This window comes from Alligator mississippiensis, chromosome 1 (genome assembly GCF_030867095.1).
Source record: "Alligator mississippiensis isolate rAllMis1 chromosome 1, rAllMis1, whole genome shotgun sequence".
Classification (NCBI taxonomy): domain Eukaryota; kingdom Metazoa; phylum Chordata; order Crocodylia; family Alligatoridae; genus Alligator; species Alligator mississippiensis.
In genome coordinates, this window is record NC_081824.1 from 148,436,512 (window position 1) to 148,456,949 (window position 20,438).

The 20,438-nt window shown below is 44.4% G+C and overlaps 1 protein-coding gene across 1 annotated transcript in view; it reads left to right on the forward strand.

The window, feature by feature from the left end:
- The first annotated feature begins 1,097 nt into the window (after positions 1-1,097).
- Positions 1,098-20,438, forward strand: part of PGBD5 (piggyBac transposable element derived 5) — a 101,343-nt gene continuing 82,002 nt past the window's right edge. Inside the window, exon 1 of the mRNA XM_006267911.4 lies at positions 1,098-1,677. Within this exon, the coding sequence (XP_006267973.3) occupies positions 1,107-1,677 (571 nt within the window). The 5' untranslated portion in view covers positions 1,098-1,106. The remainder of the gene's footprint in view (positions 1,678-20,438) is intronic.

Sequence of the window (20,438 nt, forward strand, 5' to 3'; positions counted from 1 at the left end):
GTTGGGGACCACTGAATTAGAGGGCTGGTGTGTCAGGACAGGCTTCTATCCCTGCCCTTGGGACAGGGGTGTGAGAGATCCTGGGATACTGGAGGACTTCATTTTGGGCTGCACATCTGTGGGGAGTGGCCACACCTAAATGGACCAGGATCTGGATAGTGCAGATCAGAGATAATCCTGCCCTGGAGTGGCCTCACTTTGAGCTACACAAAGGCCGTGTCTACATGAGACAGTTGTTATCGTCCAGTCATTTATTTAGTACTTCTGTATACAGCTGTATAGGAGCTGTGCAGTAACAACTGCACAGTCATTTAGTACTTGCATATATGAGTACTAAAGGACTGCGCAGTAATTGTACCGCAGTATCACAAAACGGCTTTTAGGTGACGCTGAGCAGCTTGTTACCACTGTGCAGTAGTGTCACACTGTGCTTTGTGCCACTGTGCAGTAGTACCAAACTCCTGCACAGTCACCGTCTAATGTAGACCAGGCCAAAGAGTACTTCACCCCACTTTAAGGTGTTAAATGGGCAGACAAGCAGGCAGTCAAGTGCTCCAGGAGCAGCCCCAAATGCCTCGGTCACAAGGCCCCCAAGCACAGGCCGTGAGCCTCTCTGCCACTTCCCCTGTCCCTTGCCCCCTCCCAGTAGCGGCGACAGCCCAGGAGCCCCACACTTTAGGGCCCGCCCCCAGCTTTTATTTTATTTTTGGGGATGGGGGGTGAAGTTTTTGCAAGGAAGTGGCTCTCTTTGCATTGGAACACTCGGCTATTTATCTGCTTCCCCCAAAGGAGATTTAAAAGACCCACGCTACAACCGCGGTGGGTCCCCCCAGTGACTCCGTCGCCCAGCACCGCGAGGGCCAGCGCCGCTCCCCCCACCCCCACGGAACGCCCGGGCGCAGCTGAAATTCAGCACCAGGGACAGCTCCGCGCGCACTCCGCGGGGCGGGGCGGGGCGGGGCGGGGCGACCCGAGGGACCGAGCGGGTTGGAAGGTGGGCGGCACCTCCCCCGGGGGGCGGGGCGGCCGTAGGCCCCGCCCCGCCGTCCCCTCCCTACCAGGCGCCGGGCGCTGCGGCGATCATTGGCTGCATGTGGTACTTGGAGATGCTGAGCTGGAGCCTTCCCCCCATGGCCCTGCACGCGCGCAGGGGCGGGGGGGAGCGCGGGGCCGGGCGGGCGGGGAGCGGCGGCCCCGGCGCCTGCCTGCCCGAGCCGCTGGAGCTGCTGGGCTGCTGCCTGCGGCCGGCGGCGGCGGCGGCAGCGGCGGAGCCGGGCCGGGGGGAGCGGGGCATGATGGCGGAGGGCGGCGGGCTGGGGCTGGGGCTGGGGCTGCGGCTGCCGCCGTCGCTGCTGGAGGCGGCGCGCTGCCGCTACGAGAGCCTGCAGATCTCGGACGACGTGTTCGGCGAGTCGGGGCCGGACAGCAGCGGGAACCCCTTCTACAGCACCTCGGCCGACTCCCGCTCCGCCTCCTCGCACGACGAGGAGGGCGACGCCGGCCCCGAGCTGCCCACCGGCGCCGCGGGGCAGGCCGAGGAGGAGCGCGGCCGGGCCGGGGCGCGCCGCGGGCGGCGGCCCAAGGGGGGCGCCCCCGGGCAGGACGAGCAGGAGGACGAGGGCGGCTGGAGCCAGGCGCTGCGAGACGTCCCGGCCCCGCGCTTCAAGGATAGCTGTGGTAATTGGGGGGATAGGGTGGGGTGGGAAGGACAGATATGCCAGACGTGCATGCGGACATGACATACATGAGACTCATGTTCCTGCTCAGAGATATGCCAGACATGCATGCGGACAAGAGCATACACGACATACGTGTGAGACATGGACGTGGGACTCGCGTTTTTCCCCCCCCCCCACCCGAAGAAGCCAGTGGCAGGGGTGGGGGGCAGGGGGTGGCAAGTGCACAGTCACCAGCACTAGGCAGGCCCTGCGGGAGTGGCCGTGGCCACTCCGCCTGGCTCCACGAGGCCCCCCAAAGCGCAGGGCCCAAGGTGGTCACCCTGATTTTCCCTCCCCTCACCCCCCGGGAATGGCCTTGGTGGACATGCATGAGATGCAGACATGAGACTAGTCATTTCCCACCCCCCCAACAGAGATATGGCAGACATGTGGATGCAAGATGCATGGGCATGAACATGCACAACGCGTGGACAGGACAGGAGGGTGTGAGCATGTGACATGAAGACATGAGACACAAACCTGAGACACACAGACACATACGACCAACATGAGATGTGCAGGCATGTTGAGATGCAGATGTGAGATGCATGTTCCCCCCCCAGCATAGATATGACAGATATGCGAACACAAGACACATGGATGCGGACATGCATGATATGCAGAGTGAGACGCAGACATAAGACACAAACACGTATGACTGACATAAGACGCACAGACACACAGCAGACAAGACATGCAGACATGTGGACACAGACACATGGACACACACACAATGGACACAGACACTGATGTGCACAGACTTTCTCAGAGCTCTGGATCTGTGGTCCTAGCTGGGTCCCAGCCTGTACTGATGGATGCAATCCCTGGGCCCAGGTGCCATGACTGAAATGAAATGGTGTGTGTAATAAGAGGGGAGGAGAGGGGGGGGAGACCTGCCCCCATCAATGCTTCTGTCTCCTGTTCTGCTCCTCAGAGCCACAGGCCACCTTATGCCACTCTGTGTTGCTTTGGAAGCTAGAAGCCCTGCTCAGCCACTGCCTTTCAGGATGCTGGTAGTGTGTGGGATAACAAAGACAGCATGCTGCTATGTAAAAGGGCAGGGGGTGGTACAGAGCAACAAAGCGACTTGCCTCAGGTCATGAAGGAAGTCAGTAGCAAATCTGGGAGCCAGGTGTGGATCCCTGGTGCTCACAAACCCCTCCTCAGTCCCAGGCAGCATTGTACAAGCCTTTGGCAAAGTAAATCCTGAGAGATCTGGGAACTGATTTAATGTATTATAAGCAATGTATTGTGCGGAGCTTTTAATAGACCTGTGTGCATGACATGTCACATCACAATGGTTTTTAAGGAGCTGTGATAACCTATCAGTCAACAGTATTGAACAATCATGTTGTGTTTGTAGCCCAAGAAAGGGTTATGCAGGATGAAATATCACAGGCTGGGAATAGCTCAACCATAAAATAAAACTTACATATGCTTACAAGGCATACTAATCGAGAGCTTACCATGTGCTTCTAAACTGATGCCTTGCCCAATCTTGCATTTTGCTAAATGCTGCTCCTGGCTTCTGATTCTTGATTGTCTTGGAATCTTGTGAGGCTTAATTAACATTGCTGATAACAGCTAAATGAAGATGCACGAGATACACCAAGTGCACTTCAGCACACACAGTGCACCACAGTGGTTTAAAACAGAACTGGAGGAAGCAGTGTTTTGGTGGGGCTGGCACTAAAAAGAACCCAAGAGAAGTTAAACCCTTAGTACTACACTACAATAACATTATATTTTTGACTGACCTGTAAAAAGGCTGCCATTCAAAGCAACCCCTAAAATGCCTAGATTCCATGCAATATTGAGCATTCATGTACTGATGTAAAACTGCTTTGGCTCTTTAAAGAGATATCCAAAAAGGCCCTTTTGGATCTCTCTCCTTCCTAAACCTATCCATATTAAGTATTTGGATAATAGGTTTCATGGATTAAATGAAGGTTGAAATTGTTAACACTTAATTTCTTTGCTTTTGCTGATTTATTTTATATATATCATATATCTCATTCAAATGACTTCATATTTTATTCAAATGACTCATGATTTTATACACACACACACGAATATTTTATATATATTTTATATATATAAAATATTCGTGTGTGTGTGTATAAAATCATGAGCTAACGGGTCAGCAACTTCATTTCTTTTTTTCAAAGAAGCATTGAAACACTAATCCCATCCCCATTTATGCTAAAGGCAGAGCACTACTTTAAAGATTGTTTTATATATATATATATATATATATATATATATATATATATATATATATATATATATACAGCAATCTTTAAAGTAGTGCTCTGCCTTTAACATAAATGGAGATGGGATTAGTGTTTCAAAAAAGGAAATTAAGTTGGTGATCTGTTAGCTCATGAATTCAGATTTCCCTAGAAATAAAGGAGGCTGTCTGATTTGTGGGAGACAGAAATAGATGCAGAAATCTCTGGAGAAAGAGTTGGTAATGCAGAGAAGGTCTCTTAGCAATAGATTTTGAGAGATTGCAGCTGCCTCTTAATCTGTTGATGATGATGATGATGGTATGAACTGCAGACCATATCTAAAATAGTGATTTGGTTTGGCAAAAGCTTGCTTGGTTGAGTGCTTTAGTATGCATGAGTCATAAGCCAGAAAGGTTCCAAATTTAATAACCCTGAGATTAAACAAAAACAAAAAAAACCCCAAAAGAAACCAGAACAAACAACCCTCCTCCCACTGCAGTATTTTAGCGTGTATGTTCTCTGTATGTCTTTCCTCATGGTAGCAATAATATTAAGGTTTCGTCTATGCTATAGTTAAAATGATGTTATGTATAACCTTTGCTCCCATAGTTCTGGCCACAGGTCTCAGACTTCTAACCCTCAGGAGAACATCCCTACTGAAATTAATGAAAAATTCTGTGTAAGGACAAAATGAGCTTTTTTTAAGCCTCATCTTGAGATTGCAATTATTCAGGCAACTGTGACTGCAATTACTTAGGCAAAATGTAATACCTAGAAGGAGGAGGAGGAGGAAGTACGGGGTCAGGTCTGTAGCAGTGACATGAGTTTTGTGACAGAATTCCTTGCCTGAACAGACCACTTTCTTTATAGTTGGGCTTAGGTGGGAGAGTTTGTATCCAAAGCCTTAGCTTGCATTGATACTAAAATCAGGTCTTAATTTAGATTAGGTGGCTTCAGAATCTTGCAAATTGTGCTCTTGGTATTTGGTAATTGTGCCAAATGGCAGAAGTCTCACGAGATCATATGATCTTGCAGGCTTTGCTATCATGATTGGTGGACAGTTTGCAACATGAGTTGCAAGATGAATATTCTCTTGAGTTGAAATGTCATGAGACTTCTGCTGCATCCATACTGGAAAATGAGTCCTTTTTTCCCTTGAATCTGACTGGGGACTTGAAGTGCTTTGCTAGCTTCAACTCTGGAGACTTCCCAAAATATAAAAAGATTATCGATTCATAATTTACATTTTGGCCCCTCTTTCTTCTCCTTTTAAGAATAATTTATTTTATACTTCAAGGGACCTCTTCTAAAAATTAGTTATTGAATTAAAGAAGAAAGGAGAAGCTGATGGGGTGGGAGGCAGAGGTGTTTGTGTGTGACTAATGGCTTTTGCAACAAATCATTTAAATGCTTCCTTCCTTTTGCCCCTCAAGTGGATGCCTGCCTTAAAGCATTGTATTATCACCTGTCAGGTTGGATGTGCTCAGCAATGATTTGATAAGTCATCATAAAAGCTTACAAGAAGCCTGCTTTCTTGAGGACGGCTGGCTATTGGATGGCACTATCTGTCTCCAGTCTGGAGTCTGTCACCTGGATTTTTGCATATGGACAGAACAGCTTTATGACTCTGTGGCAGCTTTCAAGGAGTCAAGAAGGGTTTGGACTTCTGGACTGAGCTAGTTCCATGTTGGAAGAGACATGAATGGAGGGAGTCCACTTTTCTAACATTTAGGCACGTGCTGCTGCTTCCCCCAGTTGCAAGCGGTGAGTGCTTAGAAGCTCTGAAAAATAACACACCGTTCCAATTGATAGGCTTCACATGGGAGAATAAAATGCTTGACCTGAATGTAGCACCAAGAACTGGCATTCACAGCACCAAAAATCTCTGTTCCCATCTCCAGCCAGGTGGATCCTTTCCCAAGTTAACCATCTCCAGCTTATGGAAAAACAGGCAACAACGTTTTGAACTGTTGCTCTGCGCATGCGTTGGTACAACTAACAGCATAATATTGTCTGTGGGTGCGTCTATATGAAACACTTACTGCAGTTGCTTAATTAGCTCTGCAGTAAATGTCTCAGCATCTACACATACAGTACTATCAGGATGGAGTAAGCTAATTAACTCTGCTGTAGGTTGGTACTTGTAAATACTAGTACTATTCAGCACCACACATGTAGATGCTGACAGGGCTGGCTGGGGCATGAGAGTGCTTCAGTGCAGGGGGTGCCTGCTGGCTAGCCCTACACTGAACCACCTTTGTGCCCCAGTCAGCCTGGCTGCAGCATGTTGAGCTGGGTCAGAGCAGCTCCAGACTGGCAGGCTGACCTGCGATCACCCTGCCAGTTGGGGTTGCTCTGTTCCGTCTCAATGTGCTGTGGTCCCAGACATGTATGTAAATGTGGCACCCGGGAGCAGTAAACTCCAGCATGGTATGCATCAGAGTTTATTGTGCACTAATGTGTAGACACGCTCCATTTATTTCCTCCCCTTCCCCCCTTGCCTTCTACCCTCCCTTTGTACTTATGGTAGATCAGGAAAGAAGGATCTCACCTGGGTGGGGAGAAAAGAGAAGAACATGAGGACCAGTGAAAGAATTTACTCTAGAATAATTTACATTTTTGAGCATAGTCAAAATGTGTTCAAACACTGGTTAGCATTGGATCAGGACATGGTCCTGGTGATCTCCCATATCTGTATCAGCCAGGGTGAAGAATTGCACCATTGTGATAAACCTGGATTGATGGAAGGGAACATGGAGGTGGAAGAGGGAAGCAGACAAACAAACAATTGAGCAGGCTGCAGGGAAGTGTTCCTTCTAGGAAATGGCTTTTATTAGTGCTGTCATTTCCTACCTCCTTAAAATTTAAGAAGTTTAAAGAAATTCTGGATTATGAGCTGGGGGATGTTGGTGCCCATTGTGGAGGAAAGAAAGGAGTGACTATGGGTTCTCTAAAAGGAAGGGAGATGTGGGGGGAAATTTCATTTTAGAGAGAAGAAAAGGGGAACCCAGCTTGGGAAGTGGAGCATTTCCTCTTCCTCCTTTCAAGTGTTAGTGTTGACACTTCACCCACTAGTAGGAGAGGCCAACTGAGGGCCCCAGGTATCCCACATGCAGCCCCCTCTGCTTCTGTTGCTACCCCTTCAGGTTTAGTTTGTTTGGAGTGACCTCATTTCCTCAGGTAAAGAAGAGAGGTATCTCTGGAGAATCCTTTCCTGCACTGGTGCAGGGAAACTTGTACTAGATATTTGCCAAATAATTGTGCATAAGCACACTTGTTAACCTGGTTCCAGCTGCCTGATGCAGAGGGCTGGTATTAGGAGGTGTCTAAACTAGGCTGTTCTTGTTTGTGGCCTTTTTGGTTTCTTTTTAACCAAGCATCCCAATATTGTTACAGCTAGTGCAGCTGAAAGGTTGGGTGATACGAATCATGACAGTGTATCTACATTTGTTGATGTTTCCCTTTTGTGTGCCTGTTTCTGTTTTGTTCCAACTAATACAGCCCTCTGAGTGTTGCTGTCATTGGGTCTAAAGTAACACTACCCAATTCTGTCTACTACTATTGAACCAGAAATACTATTAAGAGCAGAAATACTCTTGTAGATATTTTGAATGCAGTGGGCAATCAATGCCAGTAGCATTGATTGCCATTTTCATCTCTTCTCCCACCTGCACAGTTTTTATTTCCTATTAGAATTTACCCTCTGGTATATGACCAAAAACACATGTAAAACTGTTAGAGATTTTTTCCTTATCCCTTCCCCTGTTGAAAATGTAGATTGATGCCCCTTACTGTGCACATGTACTCAAAGCATGGCTTATTGAGCACTATACTGTCTTTGCTTTGCACAGTATTACATACAGTAGAAGATAGCTTTCAAGTCTTTGAAGAACAAATTCCAACAGAAAAGTAAAACTACTGGTGAGAAGTCATATGGAACATGTTGTTAACACTTATCAGACTTTGCTAATGACTTGAGGGGATTTAAATGCTTAATTAAGCATTCTTTCTTTGTTGACCTGCATTTATGGTATGGGAGAATTTTCTAAAAGTCAGATGATAGAAAACATTAAATGAGCATATTGCATTATGTGCAGTCAGCACATATGTCTTGAGCTGTCTGTGCAGCTCACCTTTGGGAGATGAAGACTTCATTTGCATGGAGCAACATAACATATTCTAGATCTCCATGTCAGGAAGGAAGGGACAGCCTTAGATTGATACAGCAAGCTAGCCACATCTTTTGGGAACTAGCCAGTTAAATATTTAAATTGGATCTGCAGCTCCATGATAAATAAACAGACTGAACCCTAGACACTTTATTTAAAGAACTTTCATTTTACTTGTTCTAATAGTTTAAAGGGTATGAAAGTTTTATTTATAGCTGTGCATTATAGCAGCTTTAATCAATTATTAAATTTGGCTATGCCTACTTCTCAATTAAAATACTCTGAGCAGCAGCTGAAGCACTGACTAAGCATATCTGAGAGAGGCAGTCTGTCTTCCTGATTATGTGATCATTAAACTTAGTACTTGGATTCCTAAAACTTTGTAAGGCAGGTTTTGGTGAAGAGCAGGGAAGAGACTTATGAAAAATGGGCCAATCTCCAATTCAGTGGGTGAAGGTCATAAGAATGTCAAGGTAAGAATCCTCACCCAGGTGTTTGTGATGCCTCAGTATAGCACTAGGAAGTGCTAGACTGACATGCTCTTCATACAATACTTCTCAAACAGGAGTAGCATAGTGAGGTTCAGGCAGCACTGGCTGAGTGCCAGTAAGCTCCCCTGAGAGGCAAGGCTTGTTGACCATGTTCCTAGTGTTTCCCTAAGCCAGATGCGTTATTCTAGTTTGGGAGGTAGCACGCACAAAGCTGACACAGTGCTGTTCTGGGTAAGTATAGATGTATGATTAGTATGCTAGTATAGCATCTAACACAGAGGTTTAGGCTCTTTTGGCACTGCTGTTTAAAAGCAGTAAACAAGGAAAAGGAATTCAACTCCCTTTATCTAATCTGGTATACTGATGTAGTCTGGAGCCATTCATATGACCTGCACTCAAATATTTTGCAAGAGTTTGTTGCAGTTGGCATTAAGTAATAACTAAAGGAAAGGATGGCTATGAGGGAGAAAAGGGAAGGTTCTCTTTGGGGATTTGGAAGGATACAATCCCAGCTGTGTAGAGAGGGAAGACTGTGTGTGGAAGGGAAGAGGAGATAGAGAAGTCTCGCACATCAAGAATAGTGAGGTCATGTGGAAGAAGGGAAGCCCATATGAGAGGAGCAGGGCAGAAAGCAGATGGAGGGAGCTCTTGAGGTAAGCAGGAGCATGTCTGTATATTCTTGTAATAAGGAGGTCAGATTTGGTGTGAATTTTGAAAGTGAATCAGGAGCCGATGGAATTCTGGGTGATGGACAGTTGCTATTCCGGAGAGCTCCAGAATAGCAGGAAAGATGAAGCAGAAAATCTTTAAGCATCACTTTTGCCAGAATCTCCTTCAGAGCTATATGGGCCAAGTTCTCAGCTTGCATAAGGGGGTGCAGCTCCTCTGTGTTCATTGTATATCTGTGCTCTTGAAAAACCTGAAGTCTGAACATCCTCTTCAGAAGGCTTTACTGGGCTTAGAGGAGATTTCACTACTTCACTTGCTTACAGTGATTTCAGTGCACAACAGACAACCTTACCTATCTTAAAATATAATACCATTTAACAGTCTCCCTTCCCCCACCACAGGAGTCTGTATTAGTCACTTGTTGTAAATTCAGTAGCAAAATGTTGATAAACTTGGCAGGAAAACCAGTTTTTCTGCTCTTAGAAGACCAGCATTAGTGCACTGTACTTGACACATGAAAGTCAACAAATGCTGCAAATTAAGGGTTCTTGCATACACTATATCTGCAGTCTTCTTAGAGAAGCATCATTTTCCCAGATTAATTTCTTGCAATTGGCTAAATGATTTCTCCCCCTTCTCTTGTGACGTTAATGTAGTGGTCATATTAAGCTAATGGACGAGGTAGCTTTGCCACTTTGGCTGTTGATAGAGATCCTACAACTATATTGATATACCTCAGACCCCAGAGAACAGGCAGGCATGTGCAGCTGAGGCAATTGCGTTTCTAGTAGAGGTGAGGTAAGGGGAGTGACATTTCCCCTAGTCTGCTTCTGTATGCAAATTTGTAACTATGTATGTGCAAATGAGCAGCTGTGCTCACTCACGTGCTGTGACTGGATTGGGCAGCCTGCCGTCTGAAGGAACAGTGGTCCACTGGGGTTAAAAGTGGCCTGCGGAGCGATGTTGGAGGGAAGAGACTGGAGGTCCATGCAGGGGAGGGGGATGCCCCCCCTTTACGCTTCCAAGGCCCCTGCTACATGTTACACATATTACACAATCACTCTCAAGACAAATTTAGATTGGCCACACCTGCATAGTAATTAGCAAGCCATGAAAATAACCAGCCAGCTATAAAAAGAGCCAATCAGCTACAAAGTTAGTGCCTGAAAATGTGTAACAACTTTATAGCTGGTTTTTGTCCAGCTATAAATTTGAACATATGGCAGGGCCCTTGAACTTCATGTGCAGGGGGCTGAGGAACTGGTGGGTACAGGGATGCATGGTGCTGGAAGAGACGGGTGTGTTTTGGGGAGGGCTACGGTAATCAGGTGGGAGGGTCTGGGTTACTTGGGAGTTGTGGTGGTGGATGTTTGAGGTCGAGTTGGGGCAGTCGAGATATAGGGTGCGGAGCATGAATACTGGTGTGAGGACATTGAATGAATAAGGGTTGAGGTTCAGATTTGTTTCAAGTTTGATGTAACCAGTAGAACAGTCCCTGGCTCAATCCTTGATGGGACCCCTGAGGGCTAGGCTGGGCTGGACATTGTCTGCTGGGATTGAGGGATAGGATGTGGAGAGGGGGTTTCACCAGTTCCATCCTTGGGCTATATGAGATCAATCAAATCTATTATGCAGGTATGGGATACGGTGTCTGGGGAGCCAGTCACTATCTGCCCACACTTCTGGTGAGCAGTCACACTCTGTGTTCCTCACCCCTTCCTACCATTTGATTTATAATCTTAAAGTATTGTAGTAAAGATATTTATGCATGCCATACCTTTAGAACTGAGGTTTTCAATCTGTTTTGATTGCATAGCTCTTTATATGCAAAGTACTGCTGCTCATACCCCTATACCAAATGCATCTCTGCATGTTAGTTTCATAGGAAGAGTGTTGTTAATATTGGCCTCAACCTCTGCCCTCAGCACTTTTCCCCCTCGTTTCTCTTCCATGCTCAGTGACACCTCCTCCCCACTTCTATTTGCCCCTGCCCATTGCTGCCACTGTTGCCAGTTAACTTGGGGGTGGGCAGAGCACCAGAGCTACTCCTTCCCTGCTTCACTTTACCACCTTTGCTGTTCCTGGATGAGGCTGGCTCCCTGCGCAGCCACTCTCTGCAGCTGGAGCAGGGCAGGAGTGGCCAAGACCACATCAATCAGACCTTCACCCAGAGGTGTTAAGTGGTGGGGGGGGAATGGTTGAGGAGAAGAGGTGCTGCTGACTGTCAGGGGCAGGGGGTAAAGAGAGTGGGGAGGGGATTCTTACCTGAATCAGTCCCTGTCTGCTGCTCCTGCTGGCCTCATTTTGGATGGGGGAGGGGATGGAAGCTAAGACTGGGGTTGCAGTCACCCATGTAGCATCATTGCTCCTCCCACACTCTCTGCCCTCTTAAAATTCTGGATCTACCTATTACCATATACATGTTGAGCAATCTCATGATCTGGGGATTGTTTGCAGAAGCTATTCCTCAGGAGATGATCAGAGAAGAGCCTGTGATTTACCATCTGGGAGAGAAGGAGCAGAGACATTGAAGCACAGAGTGTTGCCAAAAGCCCTCCTTGAGAAAAAAAATTGTGCATTGGACAGGAAGATTACTGAACTGACATAACAGCACTGGTATAGAATAAGTGTGGTGATGCTTCTGAAGCAAAAGCAGAAAAGAGAGGTAGCAGTTGGCTCCAAGAGTGATTCATCTCTGATTGCATATGACAGAAGCAGATGGGGTATCCAGTAGATTAATAAGGCAAAAAAAAAATTCTAATGTTGTTGCTTTAAATTAGAGTTTACCTGAGGAATTCTCTGTTGCACAAAGTAGTCATATAGCTTTAAAAAAAACAAACCCTATCTAACTTTCTGGCCAAAAACAACCCTTGCAGTTGCATAAACCTAGGGCTCTAATACAGCAGGATGGTTAAACTCTTGCCAGCTGTTCCCTCTAGAAGAGAAGTGCTGGGCTCTGGGCTGAATCGCATCCTTCTTTCTATACCTGCCTTTTTGTGATTTAAATAAGACATGACCCTCTCCCAAGAACATACTTTCCTCTGCCTATTTCTGTACAGCTAGGTAATGACTCATTCTCTCACGCCAGTTTTAGTAACAATCTGAGCGAGGGATTCTCAGACATTTTTAAGAAGTATGACTCTTACATATAACCACCTGTTCCCAAGTTGATTCCAAACCACCTCTGCAACCAGCTCCTCTCATGCAGGAGAGGAGGATAATGAGAAGAAAAAAATGACCATGGTGTTGTTGCTTGGCTAGAGAGTCAAGGTAGTAATCTTCAAAATGACCTTTTTCTGGCATTAGGACTTTATTTACAGATATGAAACCTCCACTCATTCCTGAAACCATCACTGCTGTAATCCCAGCAGATTATGTTGTGGTTTTATTTAGTTTTACCATGCATTGGTTGCCTTTCCATCTTGGGCACAGCTGGCAGGAATGTAGCCACATTTGGCTTTGCAGAAAAATAAATATCAAAGGTAGAAAACTACTGTACAGGGCCTTGCCTTTTTTTCAAGCGCATCTGACTAGAAACCCTGACAGTTATGGACTGGTATGTAACTAGCAAGAAATAATGCTGCTTAGAGCTAGAAGGACACTTCATTTGTTACCTTATGCTCCTCTCTCCATTTGTTTATATCCATCTGTTGTCCCTCATCATACATTTAAACTGTAAGTTCTTTGGGTGGGGGAGTGTACACAGTTTGGTACAGCCAAGCCTCTATACATTACTGCAATGGAAATAAATAAATGTAACAAAAATGTACCTCCAGCTGAAAAGGAAGCACACTGAGGGTTTATGAGGTATCTTACCATTATGAGAACATGTGATAGAGCAGCTACATCTTTTTAATGAGATTACCCAAAAGGAACCGTGTCATATCATTGTCGCTGCTATCAGCGTCTCTCTCTTTGTAGTTAGTCGAGATGCATTGACTTGCTCTAACTGCGTGTCTGGCTCAGGATTTCTAAAAAAAAATTGTTGCACAACAAAGACTTCCATTTATTTAATGTAGTTCTTGTTCCGCTTCCCTGATTAATTTTTGCCTTTGTTACAGTTCAGTGTCAGCCTAAACTGCAGGGTTTGTAGCAGATGATGGGGGAAAGGAGGTTGGGGCTATGGAGGAAGAGGGTTAATATCATCCACTTAAAAATAATATTGGCTTGGATCATTTTGGGGGCATTCCAGTCTGGGATCAGGCATTGGACCTATTTATGGCTGCTGTGTTGTATTGTCTAAACAGATCTGTTTGGGCTTCACAGAGGACTGAAAACTTTTTTTTTCCCCACCCGATCCCGCAGACCAAAAACACTGCAAGTTGTGTGCAGCCAATGGGAAAGATCTCATAACTGCTCAGTAAAAATCTTTATACTTCATTAGGATGAAATTCCTTTGTGTAATGATTTTTTCCCAATTAGGATGGTGCACCACTTTTTAAGGGTGCTGTGGTGTGCCACCCAATATTGGCATTTTTAGGTGTGTTAACACGCACACACGATTCACAAGATAAACCCAGAGGTTTTGAGTAGGAAGGAATCCATGGTGTCAAAACATTCTGACTATCGTGGGCTTTCTAAGTTCATTGTAACAGAAGAACTGTCCTATTTATTTTCCATAGTCAAAAGTGAATGAAAGACGAGAGCTGGCATTTTCTGAGGGGTGCCGTGAGTCTAACAAGGTTGAGAACCACTGGTGTAGAGAAACAGCGCAAGAGATATGTGCCATTTTCAGCATTGTCGACACTTGCAATTTATCTCATAAGCCTAGGTGTTTTTCTTTTTTTTTCCTTTTTTTGAAAGTTCCATCTCCTAGACTCAAATGCTTTTAAAACAATCTTTTCCATTTGAAACAGAGTAAGCTTTTATCCTTCATGGTTGCAGAGACATTCTTAAACATGAACACAGCACGCCCACATTTTTCAGAACCAAGGTGGTAAATGAAAAGCAACTAAACAATAGCTTAAATCAGTCTTACTGAATTGGGTACCCAAAGAGAGAATGTGTGGAATACTTAATGGGTTGACAATACTGAATTTTAGACACAGTCCTTCAAACTTAGATGCAAATGGTGAATAGGTCTTGTGTTGGCTGTCTACCCAACCTCTTGTGGAAACTGTTGATGCTGTAGAGGAAATACCTATAGTATGGTGTCTCCAGATAGATCCAGGATTTGGAGTTCGTCACAGTGCTGTGGATATGGGAAAGATGGATATTAGGGCTGTGTGAAATTTCAATGGGTGTTTCATTTCAAAGCTGTTTCAATGCATTTTGAGCTTGAAACAGCAAAATCGAAATGAAACAAAAGGCTTCAAAATAAAACAAGGGTACTCAAAACATTTTGAAAGTTTCAAAATGTTCTGAATTTTGAAGCCAGGCTTACCAGGCTTCAGTGCCAGTCGCAAGCAGCAGCTTCCACTTGTCCAGTGCGCGGATCTGGGGGCCTGCACCCCTGGGAGGGCTGCGAGGCTGTGCCAGACTCTTCCCGGGGGTGCAAGCCCTCGGAGCTGCGTGCTGGATGAGGAGGCTGTCGCGACCAGCAGCAGCACCAATCTTCCCCAGCACTGCGCGGGGGCTCCGAGTCCCTGGGTCTGCGCCCTGTGCCCTGGATGAGAGGATGCTCAGGCTGCCTCTCCCACCTGGCACCAGTGCAAGCTGCGCCCAGCACTGGACAAGATTGTTGCTGCTGCCTGTCCTAGGACTGAATTTTCTATTAAGAATATTTAAGTTACCAGACAGGTACATTTTTAATCAGTGAAAAGAAATTTTAAGTTAATAATAGAGTTGCTTTTAGAGAACAAAAAGCAGTTGCCTACGTTGAGAGGAGAGAGCTGATAGCATTTTGTAGGAATGTACTGCAATTGTGGAATACAGATGGTGCCTGCCTTCTAATTCATTGATAGCTCTGTTTTTCTACGTTTACCTTTCCCAAATACTGATAAAAGAGGTAGTTGGTTAGCTATTGACCTGAAGTGGTCTGGCTTCAAGCAGTGGACCACCAGTTGTTCTTAATATAGCATTTGCTCCTAAGATGAAAAAGCTTAAGATGAGAACCTATTTCTTGTTATGCCAAGCCAGGCTGGTGAAGGAAAAAAACTCTTAAGCAGAATACTCTTGATCTGAAAAAGAGCAAGAGACACATACAGCAAAACTGTGCTAAACTTTACTTTGAAGTTATCTGTATCTACTGAATCCTTTTAATCTGTGTTGTAACCTTTTCCTCACCTTTCTCTCTGTGATGGTATTCGGTTTGTCTAATAGTGCTTAGCTCCATGGAATCCTCCAGACTGGCATAAAAATGAATGCTGCTGTTACTTTTTACTATAGCCTATAATGAGAACTAGAACATCTCGCTATAGGACCAAGTTATCAGTTGTTTTGTCTTTATCAGGTTGTTTGGGGCAAAATTTAGCACCAGGTTTTGCCTCAGGCTGACTTTATTTTTCAATTTGGCTCAAAATTACTCTTTTTTTTCTTTTTTCCAAGGATAGAACTGAGGAGGACAAATGCATTGTTCAGTCCATATTAAAACCCTCCTGCTCTTTCCTTTAATTACCTGTAGTGCCCCCTTGCTTTGGAGAAAGCACTTGAAACTTGGCAGGAAAGTGGTCTTTTGGTTTCAGGATTGCTGCGTCTTCCCATCCCTACTAAAATATGCTGAGAGTAATCTTTTGAAAAAATAATTCTGCATGTGTTCAGAGACTCCATTTTTTTACTGTAGCAGCTAAATTCCCTGAGGCTCCTATTCTCACCCTGAACAGGACTTTCCCTACACTTGCAGTTCTGGAATGTGGTAAGCTGTACTCTTCCAGGCATCTTAGTTGAGAACAAGAAACCTGAATTTCCTATGCTCTCAGTAACCTTCCAGCTGCAGAGAAAAGGAAATTGCCAGATTCAGTTGCAGAATGTAGAAGCCAGACCTGCAGAGGTGCTTGGGGGTGTTTTGGAACAGACAAAGAGGCTGGGGGTGGAATTAGCTGGGCAAAGAAATTGAGAACCAGTGGGGCAGAGGGAAGGAAGTGAGGCAGATGGATCCTGAAACTGAGCTGGACTGCTGGGTGAGAACCAGGACTGAATGGGCACACTGGGCTGAACAGATGGGGGTGACATGACCCTGCAATTGGAAGAGGTGTCTGGAAGATGGACCTTCATGGGATGTGATCATTCGGAGGCAAGGGCTGGGGGATGTTAGGGGAAAGACTGGTTGAGGAACTGGCAAGGGCGGGAACTAGGACTGTGGAGAATCTAGAGGGGCAAGGTTAGATCTTTAATTTAAGGACTGTATCATATTTTGTGTGTGTGTGTGTGTTAGCCTCAAATCTAAGGATGCACAGAACCCTTAATGTCTTTTTTGAGTGCTTGACTTTGCAAACTTAATGTTGTTTTTTTTAATGCAGTAGTTTTTTTAAGCGTAAAATGTGTTCTAGTCTTTAATTTCCTTGGACTTTTCTCAACATCTGTCTTTTCAAGGTTTGTCTTAGGCTTTTAGCACTTTAGAACAGGGACTGACTGCATTTTTTTTTTTTTTTTTTTAATCTGTTTGATACAAAACACTGCTGGAGCTTCAGTATTAACCACCATATATATATGTGAGTGACTGCCATGCGGTAAGGTGCTTTTATCAAGCACCTTTTGACCAAACTATTAGTCCACTGACATTCAAAAACTGAGGAACTTGTCAGACGCAGACATATAATTATTTTATTATTCTTCATAATAAACTGCCACACACAATTCATATGCGAGTACTCTACACCAGTGGTTTTCCTCTAGGAAGTTATGCTCTGCTTCAAGGTTTTCTGCTACCTGATATGATGCAAGTCCTGAGCAGATTGGATTATAGAAAAATGTTAGGTATCAGGGGGGCTGTGTTAAGTAGACGGTACATTTCAAACCTAGACTTTGCATGGGGAAAAAATACTGGTGCAGTCTTCACACAGATAGAAAGATAACAAAAATAAAGTCCAGAGGCTGTGGAGGGGCAGGGAGGAGGACAAATCGTAGAAGAAAACTAGCTTACAAAGAAGTCAATAATACATTATTAAGATAGACTGAGACAAGAATTTTTGCCCAGCAGGTTTTTAGGAAGCACTCTTTATTTCCCTGGACCATCTGTTTACCTTTGTTTTCCGCTCACTTCTCCAACTGTACTCAGTACAGTCTCCCTGATGCCCAAAATAAGTTTTGGTAGTGTGAGCAAAACAAAGTAAGCCTTATGTTTTCTGAGTGGAGCTAATATTTCTGAACAGTATTGATCTGTTAATTTTCTCTTTCTCTCCTTCACTTGTGGTGCTGGTTGATTCTCTGTCTTGCATCCTGTGTACTCTTTTATAGTGGATAGAAAAATTCACCTGATTTAGAATAGTAGCATTTCACATTTATTTACTGCTTGCTGGTGACTGGTGAAAATGCGTAAAGAAGAGGCAGAATAGCAATGAATTGGGCCCTGTCTAGGTCTGCTTCAGTAACAGGGGTCAAGGGGGAAAAAACCCCAAAGTAAGTTGTGCCTGTCTTGTTGCCCTTTTGTAGGGAGATACTGTCATATGAATCTGGGAGTGAAAATGAGTAGGAATGGGGAGAGTGAAAGATGGGGGGTTTTTGTATGTCATGGGGTTTTTTTTCTTCCGTTTCTCTTTGGACAAATCCACCCAGGCAAAACGAAGGAACTGTCTGTACAAGGAAAACAAGGAAAATAATCATAAATCAAATGCACATGGTAACCAAACTGAAACAAGCCATAAACCAGTAATATCATAAGGTTCTTATGATACCATTGCTCCAAGTCTGAGTGGCTTATGAAGGGAAAACTTCTTTAATCATTGTGACATTGAGGTAGGGAAACATAAGTTTTATCCTTGCTTTGTAGGCCTTGTTCCAGACACATACTTATTTGTGTGCTTCTAAGTTGATCAAAACTGTAGTCACAAATTACGCCTATGCCAGAATGTTTTGCTGGATTGCCGCCCAAATAATGTGTTAAAGTGGGCTGTAGGACTGCCAGGTATTAAATGAGGAACTTGTGAGTCCTAGCCCAGCACTTTAGCTGCAAACTTATCTTCCCTGTTGAAGATTATCTACCGGACAAAGTTTTGCTCACATTACTTCATCCATACCCAGAGCCCCTCTATAGCAGCAGTGTCTTCCATGTCTGGCTGGTGTAGGGCTTCTGCTGCCACTTGGCAGACAACTGACAGCTCATGTCCACACCCTGCTGCTGCCATGGTCCGTTCACCAGCTGGTGCCTTCCCAGACTGTATTTTACAAAGCTGCTATAATGGAGCTACCAGAAACACACCCGGTGTAAATGCTCTCAGCCGCTTGGTGCACAGAGTCAGAATCTAGAAATGTGTTCTCTAATGTCCTTCTGATCTGAGTACCAGTGGAGGTTAGAGAGAGGCAAAAATGTTCAGACAGAGAAGGGTGCATTTTCTTTTAGACAGTGTTCCTTCTAATGCAGTAGAAGCAAACAAGAGTGAATAATGCTGTTACAGTTAATGCTGACAGGAAATGAGATAAGACAGGTGATTCCATTATTTAAGGGAGGGAACTATGGCCCCATACTGAAAGAGAGACCAGACTCAAGCCCTTATGCCTGCATTTGAGAATTGCTGGCTAATTGGCATTGAAGTGATCAAAACTGCAAGGACAATGAAAGTAAACATGACAAAGAGAAATACCAGCCAAATGAATAATCACTGAAGAAGAAACAATTGAGTAAAAGCTTCCCTTTCTCTCTCAAACCAATCAGCTTCTATTTCTGGGAACAACCTCGCTAAAATCTTATTGAGGTATAATATAAAATTTACAAAATGACTCATGCTCATTGCCAGCCCCATGCATTCAGAAATCATGCATCATGCCACAAGAAGCTATTAGATATAAAAGGGAGGATTCTATTTTTGCCTGATTTCATATCTGAACATTAAGGGGAACCCCCCACACACAACCTCCTCCTCCCCCAGTTTGTGTACTGTTTTAAATGTTAAGTTTAGTTGTGCGCACACTCATACAGACATCCCTAACGCTGAAAAGAAAGGAATTCTACATATTTCAAACCCCTGGGATGAAGGAGCTGCCAATGTCACTTCCCACCTACATCTGTGTGGGTAATATTCAGCTGCTCAGAGGGTCATGGAAAGTGAATAATAAAGGACTTGACTGAAACAAATCTTTAAATTTGAAGTGAATAATCTTTGAAATAGAACTGAGTGAGTAGTCCAGAATAGCTGTTTAGCATCTTATAGTAGCTAGAAAGAACCAACTTTGCATAGACAATCTGGGTATAAAGAGAGGCATCAATATTAGGATACATAGTTGGGAGGAAAATCTGTGATACTGAAGAACACAGATTAAGAACAAATAGGATACACTGAAGCAGTAGAGTTATATATAAAATTAGCAACAAAAGAACGGGGATTGCAGGAAAAAAACTTCATGCTGGAGTTGAGTGGCTCTGGCAAAGGTAGAAGTATTTTTTAGTCTTCATGGCTAGGTGCAGATATTCAAAAAGCCCAAGCTGGAATTGATCTAAGTTATGTGGTTTTCTGTAAGCAGGGTAGTTTGATTGATAGGCAAAATTCATCCTTTGAGAGAGCTGGGGAGCTAATCTTAGACTGGGTTCCGCCATTTTTAAACCAGTCTGTGTGCCAAATGGCTGTTCTGTCACAACTATAGACCAGTTTCTGATCACTTACACTTTTTTTTTTTTACCAGTATAATGTCTGTACACGACCCATATGATTTGAGTATATTTTGCTTATGTGAGTAGTAATACGAGACACCCCACTGTGCACTGATTGTGTGCTGTGAATACATCTCCACTAGAGAACAAACCCAAACCTGTTAAACCTTGCTTTGATTATTGAGTGATGCAGATTAAAACTTTAAACGCAGGTATCAAGGGATGTTCCTATCCTGCATTAGGCCTTGGATCCAGAAAAGCACATAAAGGCGTACTTAAGTCGCAGGCTTTTTATGAACCTACATATTCTGCTTAAACCTTAGCAGGATAATTAAAGTATTATACATCCCAAGCACGGGATGTTTTTGTATTAATCTAAATAATTCCCCTTTCTGAACAGAGAACTGCATTAGAGGGGCGTGGTTTAATTTCTGTTTGTTCAAAATCTGTGTATAGACAGATCCTTGCTTGTAGAAGGT